At 37.1% G+C, this 10,022-nt stretch overlaps 1 protein-coding gene across 5 annotated transcripts in view; it reads right to left on the bottom strand.

The window, feature by feature from the left end:
• Nucleotides 1–320: 320 nt before the first annotated feature.
• The window catches only part of ZFC3H1 (zinc finger C3H1-type containing), a 43,613-nt gene continuing 33,911 nt past the window's right edge, over nt 321–10,022 (bottom strand). For 4 of the 5 annotated variants that reach the window (XM_063322938.1, XM_063322939.1, XM_063322940.1 and 1 more), the window contains exons 27-35: nt 9,927–10,021; nt 8,866–8,976; nt 6,511–6,615; nt 6,255–6,420; nt 5,423–5,523; nt 4,167–4,268; nt 3,531–3,570; nt 1,333–1,395; nt 321–1,207 (exon numbers count right to left, since the gene is read on the bottom strand). In XM_063322938.1, coding sequence (XP_063179008.1) covers nt 1,070–1,207; nt 1,333–1,395; nt 3,531–3,570; nt 4,167–4,268; nt 5,423–5,523; nt 6,255–6,420; nt 6,511–6,615; nt 8,866–8,976; nt 9,927–10,021 — 921 coding nt within the window. In that variant the 3' untranslated portion in view covers nt 321–1,069. Of the gene's footprint in view, nt 1,208–1,301; nt 1,396–3,530; nt 3,571–4,166; nt 4,269–5,422; nt 5,524–6,254; nt 6,421–6,510; nt 6,616–8,865; nt 8,977–9,926; nt 10,022 lie in introns of all 5 variants that reach the window. The other variant, XM_063322942.1, reaches the window with a different exon arrangement.

Here is a 10,022-nt window from a genome sequence, read left to right as displayed (position 1 = left end):
ATCACTGGTTCCATGGGCTCACTGTGTCTCTCTGCAATGTACATGCAGAGACTTGGAAAGGGGACCTCATTTCATTACAGGTGAAAAGGACAAATTATGAAGTATAGTTTCTGTTACCAAACTGGTACTGTTGACAGGAACAGCTGTTATGGGATAAACAGCTGTGCATGTAAGGCAAGAGGAGGAAAGAAAGCCTATTTTCCTATGCAGTTACTCTACATCCACAACAGGCAGCTCAAAATAACAAAAGACAACAGATTTTTTTTTTTTTTTAAAAGGTCAGCTTGTATTGAAAATATCTCTGTAAAAACACCTGTAATACTACAAGGTAGTACCAATACAAAACAGATCAATATTAACTTTCTTTAAACTGTTAAACTTTATTATAAATTAAAATTTCTTTACAAAAAATTGCACATAATTGACCACTCTTATGTTCTGATGCACTGGCATTTGCAATAGTTTCTTTAATCTTCAAGTTTAATAGTCTCTGCCGTGAGTCCAATGCAGAAAAGGGCAGTAAGCAACCCTCTTAGTGCCTTCAAGTGCAAGAAGCATACTTGTGGCCACGGCAGTTACACTTTCCTTAAGAGCGGCTGCTTTTGTTTTAAATCCTGTAATGAAAAAGTCTCAAAAAAGGTTTAAAAAAGGAAAACCCCAAAATGGACTACTTGCTTTTTACTGTAAACACAGCCCAGTAAATTAATCCCAAACACAGATCTCTCAGGCATCAGCGAGAGTGTCAAGTGAATCAGGAACAGCAAAACAAAGAAAACAGAAAATAAAAAGAAAACATAAAAAAATAATGTCTGTCATTTTGATTAACTATACTTACGTACATGACGTTATGAGAATCTGGCAGGGCCCAGAAGCAAGGCCAGACAGGGAGTTCATTTTTCCAGAGGAGGGTCACGTTAATTGTTTCCAGGTTCAAGGAGAGCAGATTGGAGACTTGATATGCTCAGCAATACTCATCTGCCTTACACAGACCTTAGGCACGGGTCAGCCTGAAGAATCATTCAACTGATTTTGGCATTTAATAGGACTTATGGCTGACCGTACCCAGCGTTCAGTGATTCTTGCTTTCTGTTCTGTAAGTGTTTAAATTTAAAAGCTCATCTAGGCTGACTCCAACCTCTTGGCACTTGGAAACTAGTTTTCTCAGGTTATCAGTTTTACCTCCTCCTGATGCTTCAAACAAGAGTTGCTGTAAGAGATGGGGAAGCAGATATAAGATTTAGCCAGAGCTTGAGCATCACCACATCTATGGATATGGGATATGCAGAAAATTTAAATGAAACCTCAAACTGAATCATAAGGAGAAAACATTACATCTTTCCACAGTGTTGCACATAGAGGTAACTTCTGAACGGCTCTCTGATATAAATGATGGACCTGTAAAATAAAAACAAGTATTAAAAGTCAGCACAACTTTGTGCACTCAAGAGATCTGAAGCACAAAAATCTCTTGCAATAATTTCTAGAATCTGTTATTAAAAAAAAAAAACGTTTTGAAGTCAAGCATTAAATTGCTACTAGAAGCAAAGGCAAGTTTATGTCTGACCTTAATTCTGACCCTTGTATGCACATGATTAATTACATGAGGACATTCTATTTTTCTTCACAAGATTCTTGCCTCATTCATTGCACAGGATGGAACACAGTCAGGGAATGAAGCAGCTTACTGAATATTTCTCTTTCACCACTCAATATGTAGTCTCAAGGTCTTGCTTATTGCATACCATCCCAACCCTGCAATGAAAATAACTGGTTCATAGGCTTTTTTCCTTCAGCATCTATCTGTGCTTTAACAATCAGTATGTGTCTTTGCAACTGTCTAAAAAGAAAAAAATGGGTTTACCATTTTATGGTTGGAAGTAGAGGAGCAAAATGTTTAATTCAAGTATTTACACAAGTCTCCTTCAACCACTGGTATCTATAGCACCAACTTTTATCAGAGAGTCATTAGGGTAGGTATTTGTTGACATTTTAAATACTCATATCCATTTTTATGTTCTTTTAGCAAACCTTTACATGACCTCTGAAGGGAATAAATGACGAGTTCTCCAGGAACAGGAAATCCAGAATCTGAATCACAATTCAATTTTAAAACAGTAACTTGCTTACTAGAAAATCCAGTTATCTGGAACAGCCACTGATTTGCATAAACAGTCGTAAATGCTCACTACATTCCAAAGCGCCCCCCCCCAAAAAAGAAACCCAAAACACCCAACTGCACTTTGTGTGCCTACTTAAGATATTTTACTCCACACCATATAGTTAGTCATGTGGTTGCAGAAGAAAAACACAAGATTTCTTCTGGGTGTAATCCAACTACAGTGTTTTACATATGCCTTCATTCTCATTGGCTCATTTTCTTTAAGGACCCTCTTTTTGATTCTTTTGAAATGTATTTTTCTAACCAAATAAAGCAGGGATCTCTTAAGTCACCAGCCTCACTATAGGCAGTGCCTTAAAGTGTAGTCCATCTAATACAATGACTGAAGCAGGGATCTGTGACTAATTACAGATTACACCAAACCATCAATACGGAGACAGAATTAAGGTTGAATAGGCAACCATGCCTTTGATATCTCCCGACTTTGAACTATTTGATCTTACAAACCAAATAACTGGCTGCTTAGGGGGTGTTCTTTTAAAACATTCTAGGAGACAGTAAAAAAGGAAAGCGAAGATTTCATATGTGAGTCTAACAATAGCCATGCCACCCATTATGAATCAGTTAAAGCTTTAATACTGTTTCAAAGAAAGACTTATCAGAAAAGAAGGACGTTGAGAATCAGCCACTACAAGAATGACCCAAAACAAGATACAGCAGAGAAGCAGCTCAGAAACACCACAGGCAAGTGGTGTCAAACACAGGGCCCCATGAACCCCCCCAACACACAGCATCTTTCCACTGGTAGAAGAATATTTTGAAGGCGGCAGCAACAATACCAAGAAGATCCATTCTGTTTGAACTGAAAAGTGACTTAGTTGCTGTGCCAAAACCCTCTTGGTATTTGTATAAAGGGTGATAAAAATATTTCCCTCGCCAAAGTACCAATGAGTGAACTTGTTGTTTTTGGAGAAAGAGAGCTGATGTCTTTCGTGGGGTCGGGAACTCAAACTCTCTACATACTTTGCCTTGGCAGACCCATCCTTCCAACTACTTGTAAAGATAGTTGTTAGCACCTTCCAGCACAACAATCCTTCCTTCCCTCTACTGTAACTGCTAGCAATCTCTTCCACGTCAAAAAAAAAAAAAAGTGGGAGAAGAATACAGCCCTCCCACCCCCAGTAAGGGAAAGATACACAAACAGAATGCACAAGTACTAATGATATAATCCATTCTACCTTGATTGCCAAATATTTCTCACACTGGAGGCAAATGTTTTGGCATTTATACATAGAATATTTCAACTACCTAGAAATCTTTGGTTTAAGAGATGACTATTGCTTTGAATAAAGCTATGCTATGAAAAGTTTTACAGCATTTTTTAATTACTCATTTTAGTATGTTGACTTACTTCTCTTTGTCCCATTAGAAAGCACTCGGCAGCAATGGCTCTGAGGAAAAGAAATATATGAATATTTTTATTCTTGAATGATTTTAAATGCCACTAGTGGCAGAATACTGACTGTGGAATGGAATTACAAGTTCCTTGAGAAGAAACCGACTAACTTCCAATGATGTTATTCTACAGTGACAAGATAAAAATAGCCATTTTTTAAAAGCAACCTTACATGAGCAAGACATTTCAGTGGTTCCCCATTATGAACAAACACTGAAGAAAAAGATCAGTTCAGCATCACTGGATAATGTAGATTACTGCTATTGTGATATATAAAGGGGAGGGTAGAGAGGAGGAGACAGAAGTCAATAGTTGAATTAAAAAGGCAACTTGTAAATACATCATTCATATTTATCTGCATAATATCCATTCACATAAGTTTCCCCAAGAGGGAATTTCATTTCTCATTTTACACAAGTGACAGTACCTCTGTCTGTTGTAACAAACAGTTACTGCTTAAATAATAAGCTAATGAAAGAGAGACTTCCAGTATAAGCCCAACTGGAAGGACGTTTTGGATTTACCTTTGTGATGTAAACCTTATAAACAAAAGCAATATCTATGAAAACAGATGTATGACTGTTGCATTACATTTTCCAGATGGCCAGGCATGTTGGGATATTATATGTAAACATCTTGGCTTGCAGTTTCAGAATTTGAACATTGCTCTCCTCCCAGTATCGCAGCAGCAGTCTGTAAAAGACGTTCATGAGAAAGGAACGCTGCTGTAATCACTGGGAACAAAAAAGCAATCCAAAGATACAAACACATTACACGAAATACATTACACCTAATCTAAGCCGAGTTGCAAGTAGGAAAAAAAACCCGGACCACCATATACAATATTGACTGAACATGCTCTCAGAACAAAAAGTTAAGATATACTTTCAGAGAATAACTAGAGTGTGAAATCAGAGAGAAAATATGATCTTGGCACATGACAAGATCCATTTTTAGCATGCACAAAGTAACTGTATATTTGACAGGAGGCTAATTAGTTTTATAGTCCTGTGGCGAGGAGGGGCTGTTCAGTCAGTTCTGCTCACCCATTTCATGTAGTATCAACATTGTCTAAGGGAGCTGCAAGTTCCATCTAGACAGAATCGCAACTTGGTTTAAAATGCATTCACCTTTGTGTGCCAAAGGCAGGTGTGTCATACTCTCCCCACACTCCCAACCACACACACTTATTTCAAGTCTTGCTTTGAATTCTTTGGGGTCACTGTTGATGATGACCAGTAAGTGCTTGGGGACTTTTCAAAATCATTCAATCAAATGTTCATGAATTCACTGCAGCTGAATATGGTAAAACATGGACCCTAATCCTGAGAGAGTACAGTTTAAAATACTGTTCAAGTAAGAATCAATGTGATGCTTACATTAAGTGTTTGTTTCCCCATAAGTTTCTTCCCAAAAATAAGAATGGCTTATCTTTGCTAATGTTGTTAAGCCTTGTTGTTAACATGAAGTTAAGCCTTAAGGCAGCACTGTTATACACTGGTGTATCCATTTTTATTGGTTCTATGCTGGAACTATACATTTCATAGATCATTAAGTAACAAGACTTTAATGGATATCTGACATTTCTCTACAGACTTGAAGTTTTGATCATTTGTACACATCATGTACAATACAGAGTTAATTCCTGTATAATTATAACCTTTCTGTAGACAGAACAGAACCCTGTCAAATAAAAGAAAAATTGAGATGTCAGAAGGCGCAATATGCCTCAAGCAACATGCAATAATGGAGCAAGCATAGTAGAAAGCAAATCATGCATGTCTTGCTCAAAAAACAGTAGTTATGTTAACTAACTGTTTGTCTTGATTACCAGTATTTTTACATACCTCAGTGCAAGTCCAGGATTAGCAGGCATGGTAGAACAAAACCGTTCCAAAGTTTTGGAATGTTGAGATTTTGGAATGCAGCTCAAATAAAAAAGAATTACCTGTAGAATTTGAATTATAAACATTAATCCACTTTATAGCTGTCTAATTTTGCTAAGAATAATGGAATGAAACTATGAACATGACTAAAGTGAGTTACCAACTACAAACCTCATCCTTCAAGAGTACAGAAATCAATTTGTGTAATAAAAAGTTAGTGTCAAGTTGCTAACACCACATATTTCAGTCCTTCTAGCCTGCATTTAGCGAGTAAAGAGAAATGCACCGGATGTTAGCAAAACGGGACCCAGGATTTCTATAAGCTTTATTCTGTCTGTAAGTGTTCAACTTGTTTTTACTCCTACTTTTACTTTATTTTTTCTGTTTCTCAACCACTGTAATTTCCATGATTAAAACTGACAGCTTACAGACTCTTTCCTTCTATCAGTGTTACAGCTCTGCAGACCCCTCTTGCTCAACCATCTCTTCCCTTCCTTACGCATTTTCTCTAGGAAAGAACAGTTCGTCATTAACAGCTGTATTCACAGTATTAAAGCATGCCATAAAGTTTCTCTTTGCCTTACACAGCCTTTATTGAAGAGGTCGCTGCTAGACAGTCTTCTGCTCACAACACTACTCTCCTCTGACACTCGTTTCTTTTTCTACTAATTCCTAGCTCTCAGTGTTCACATACTACTGGTGCTGTATTTGAACAAGTAAATTACAGGTACCTGCTAAAAGGTCATCATTGGTCTCTTTGTTTAGTTAAAACCGTCCACAGACACATTTTTACCTTATTATGAAACTCATAATTGGTCCAATAATCAGCAGTACTAAAAGGAATTGGATATCGTGTGGGGACTGTAACCAGACATCTGTTCACTAGGTCAGTAAAAAGCTTGAATTCTTGAACTTTGTTGTTGGATCCAACAACTTTGCTATTGATAAAAACAAGGTAACTGTAAAAAAAAAAGAGAAAGAAAGATGGTTCTGGTAGCCTTCACTTAATAGTTTTGAGATTAATTTACTATCCTTCCTTAAGAACTTACTCCAGCCAGATGTTCTGGACAGTTTCCTGCTGCATCACTGCCCCCAGAGCTGCTTCATAAGCATCCAGTGCTTCACCAACACTTGCGTGAAGAGACTGGCACAAACTGTTTATATTAAAAGTTAAGAAGTGTTGTATATCATAAACAATGCATGTTCTTACATATTAAGAGTAAAAAAAACAGTGAAGAACTTCCCATTTGAGATGCAAGAAAAAGGTGTTTTCAGTTTAGCAACATTACGGACTAATGTATCAGTCAACTTATTAAAATGGGTAAGGCTCAACTGCAGATAATAAGGAATAATACAGAAACCATGCAGTTTAAAATGCAACTCTTAAATAGAAATGAAATATTATGAATTGTCTTCTACTCTTGTAAAGTACCCTTTTACTAATCCTCATAATAGGGATGCTCTGACTGCTACAGAAGGGAGACAAGTCTTGAACTTCCATTTGGAAAGCTCCAGAATAAATTTCAAAGCCGGATTAAAACCACTTGAGAAATGGTTATCAGACTGTGGCAACAGAACGAATGCTCTGAAACAAGTATCAGTGGGGATCAAGTCAGGAAAAAAAAAAATACAACTGACAAGAACAGCCAAAAATCCCCTTCATTTTGTTCCACAGCCCCTCAAACATATGATCAGACCAACATATAGGACCTCACCAAAGACAGAAGTAGACACGTTTTTTGACCCAGATTCAGTGAATGATCTGTATTTCAAAGCGTAAAGTAACAGTAGAAGAAAAGGTAAGACTTTTGGTAAGTTGTAAGAAGAAAAAAACCTCATGAAAAGGAAGACTGCAGAAACACAAAATAACATAGGGCTGATGTTGCTACCCTGCTATAGAACCATCATGACTACGGTCCCATAATCAGAGTGCCTGATTCTGCTCCTGCTTTCCCCAAGCACTATAAACTAAATCACCAATTTGCTACTCTCTATTGAAGTGTGTGTATACATATGTGCACACATATACAGTGATCCTTCCAAGTAAAATATTGTTTCTTGAGCTTTGAGGCTTTGCTTGTTTCAATCTAACTATTTTCACTTGGTGAAAGTGAACTTTTATGTCTTTTGTTCTCTGTACCTGAAAAAAGGAAACCCACATAGATAGGCCCAAATACTTAGGCACTTAATGTAGCAAAACTCAACCACAGAAACACTCAATTACTAGCTCTGAAAGTAATTTAGGCACTTATTTCAAGAACACTAGTTTCCCTCTTAGAAGCAGGTACTAAAATGCAGGAGCAACTGAGCTTAAATTAAGGTCCCTAATGACTAGACTAAACAGTGACCTTAAGTGTCTTCCTAACAGTGTTTGTACAGTGCAAGTACCAAACTTAGAAGATACTGCTTCGCAAGTTCAGTTAACAAGCAATTTGTTTAAATTGCTATTAATGGACAATATCAAAAGAAAACATTAAGATAACTTAATATAAACATTATGTAAAGATTTTCTTGAAAACCATACGTTTTACCTGCTTATAAGCTGTCCACCAATTAAAAGCTATAAGCAACAGTGCTGAAGGAGTTCTGAGGAGTCCTCACTCAGTATGTGAAGCATTCTCATCTTTGCCCCTTTACTTATCTGAAAAGCCAAACAGCTACTTGTGAAGATTGACAGATCCAGACCATGAAGTGGTAAGCTTCCTAAAAAGCTTAAGTCAACATCTCAGTAACCACAGTTCTACCAGTATGAGTTACAGATGGCTAATTCTTTGGTGCTTGCCAATCCTGGATATTACTGCTACCAAAAGCAACAAAAAAAATAAATGTATACATCACGTATACATGACAAAGATCTGTCACCTTTGCAGTCTCTTGCAGAGGAAAGGGTCACTTTGCTGTATTACTTGCCTACAGAGGGGCGCCTGTGGCTAGTTCCAACTGTTATAGCCTGTTGATAGCAGCTCCATAAATAGCTGAAACAGTGAGTCAAGGAAAGTGGGGAGAGCAAGGCTAAACAAAGTTCGGAGTGGGGGGAATGACTGTAAAATAAAAAGGAGACAACTGAAAGCCAGAAGAAAGAACACTACTAGCAGTAGCAACCTAAACCAAAAGTAAAACAAAAAAAAAATCATTTTTGTGAGTTGAACACACCTGTTACTGTTCCCACAGGGCAGAATTTCTGAAAGATTTCTCAAGTGGAGAGTTTAAGTTGATGTGCAATTCAGTTCCATAAAATTGTCTCTGTTGTGCAGCAGGCAGGTAGGTTCTCTAAGGCCTGGCAGATCGTTTATTCAAAGAACCCAAAGTGATATACCCTTCGGCAAGTAATGAACATTCTGCTTTTGAAAATGCAATTTACAGACCCAATAGCTGTTTCTCGGAAATACTTTAGAAAGTCTCACCAGTAGATCTGCCACAGATATGGGATTTGCTGGTTGACAACATCATCTGTAAGCTGTTCTTTATAGAGAGGTGATGTAAATTCAATTGGCATTGGAAAATTCAAGAGATATCTACATGAGAAAAAAGTAGTAGCAAATGAGAATATCCCTCTACATGGAAGAGTCCTATGTGGATGTAACATTTAGTTCCAAAACGCAGTTCACAGGACATATTAAAAAAAGATGTACTTTTCCTAGATTTTTGTTTAACTCCAGATACAGTTTATACAGAAAGCATTACATGGAAATATAGAAATAGTTCATACAGAAAGCATTTACTCCTTCATTACGTACCAAGTTAAATGTTCCTTTGTATCTCAGACTTCCCACCCAGAAATACCAACATCAAGTAAGGTACCATCATCTACCTACATTCAGCTAAGCAGCATTGCAGTACTGTAAACAGTAACACGAAAAAATGTACGCATGAATGAAATTTAACACCTAACTTGGAGATAAAAGCATCTCAAAGCCTCATCTGCATAAACTTTAGCACATAAGGTCTTCCTTTGAAGGCCTTCAGAGGCACCTACTTTGACTATAGGGAACTTGCATATCTCAGAACTTTGATAAGTCTCTCAAATAGTTGCCAAAATTCAACTGAAAATCAGCAGGCTAAATACAAACCTGTGTCTTTTCAGCAATCATAGTTTGCTGATTAATAGCATGCTGGACCTCTGGATTGAGGTCTTTTGCAAGTATTTTAGGTATGCAATTTTAGGCTCCTAGCTTTGGAAAAAAGACACACACACAACCAACTTTGGCATACACATGACTGACTTCCATCCCCCAAATCCAAACATTAAACTTGTTGGCTGCTTCATCTTTAAATGCTTGTGGATTTACCATTTAGTGTATATGCACAAACAACAAGTATAACCTTTATAAAGTATCAAATCATAATTCACTGAAGTTTTAGCAAAACATGCCAAGCTAAAAATAGAGGAGTTTGAAAGTTCCTGACTGCCTTGTTTTTCAAGAAAATGACAATATTACCAAAATTTAAAATATTCTAAGTGTACCTTAAGAGATCCATAGGACTCTGCTGTTGACATGTATTCTCAAAGAAAGCTGCCACAAAATCTTGCAATAGTGGAAGAATACTGCTTGACCTTTCC

The sequence above is a fragment of the Chroicocephalus ridibundus genome, chromosome 1 (genome assembly GCF_963924245.1).
Source record: "Chroicocephalus ridibundus chromosome 1, bChrRid1.1, whole genome shotgun sequence".
Taxonomy (NCBI): domain Eukaryota; kingdom Metazoa; phylum Chordata; class Aves; order Charadriiformes; family Laridae; genus Chroicocephalus; species Chroicocephalus ridibundus.
Note: the sequence above shows the minus strand (reverse complement) of the source record. Positions and strands in the feature narration are given on the sequence as shown.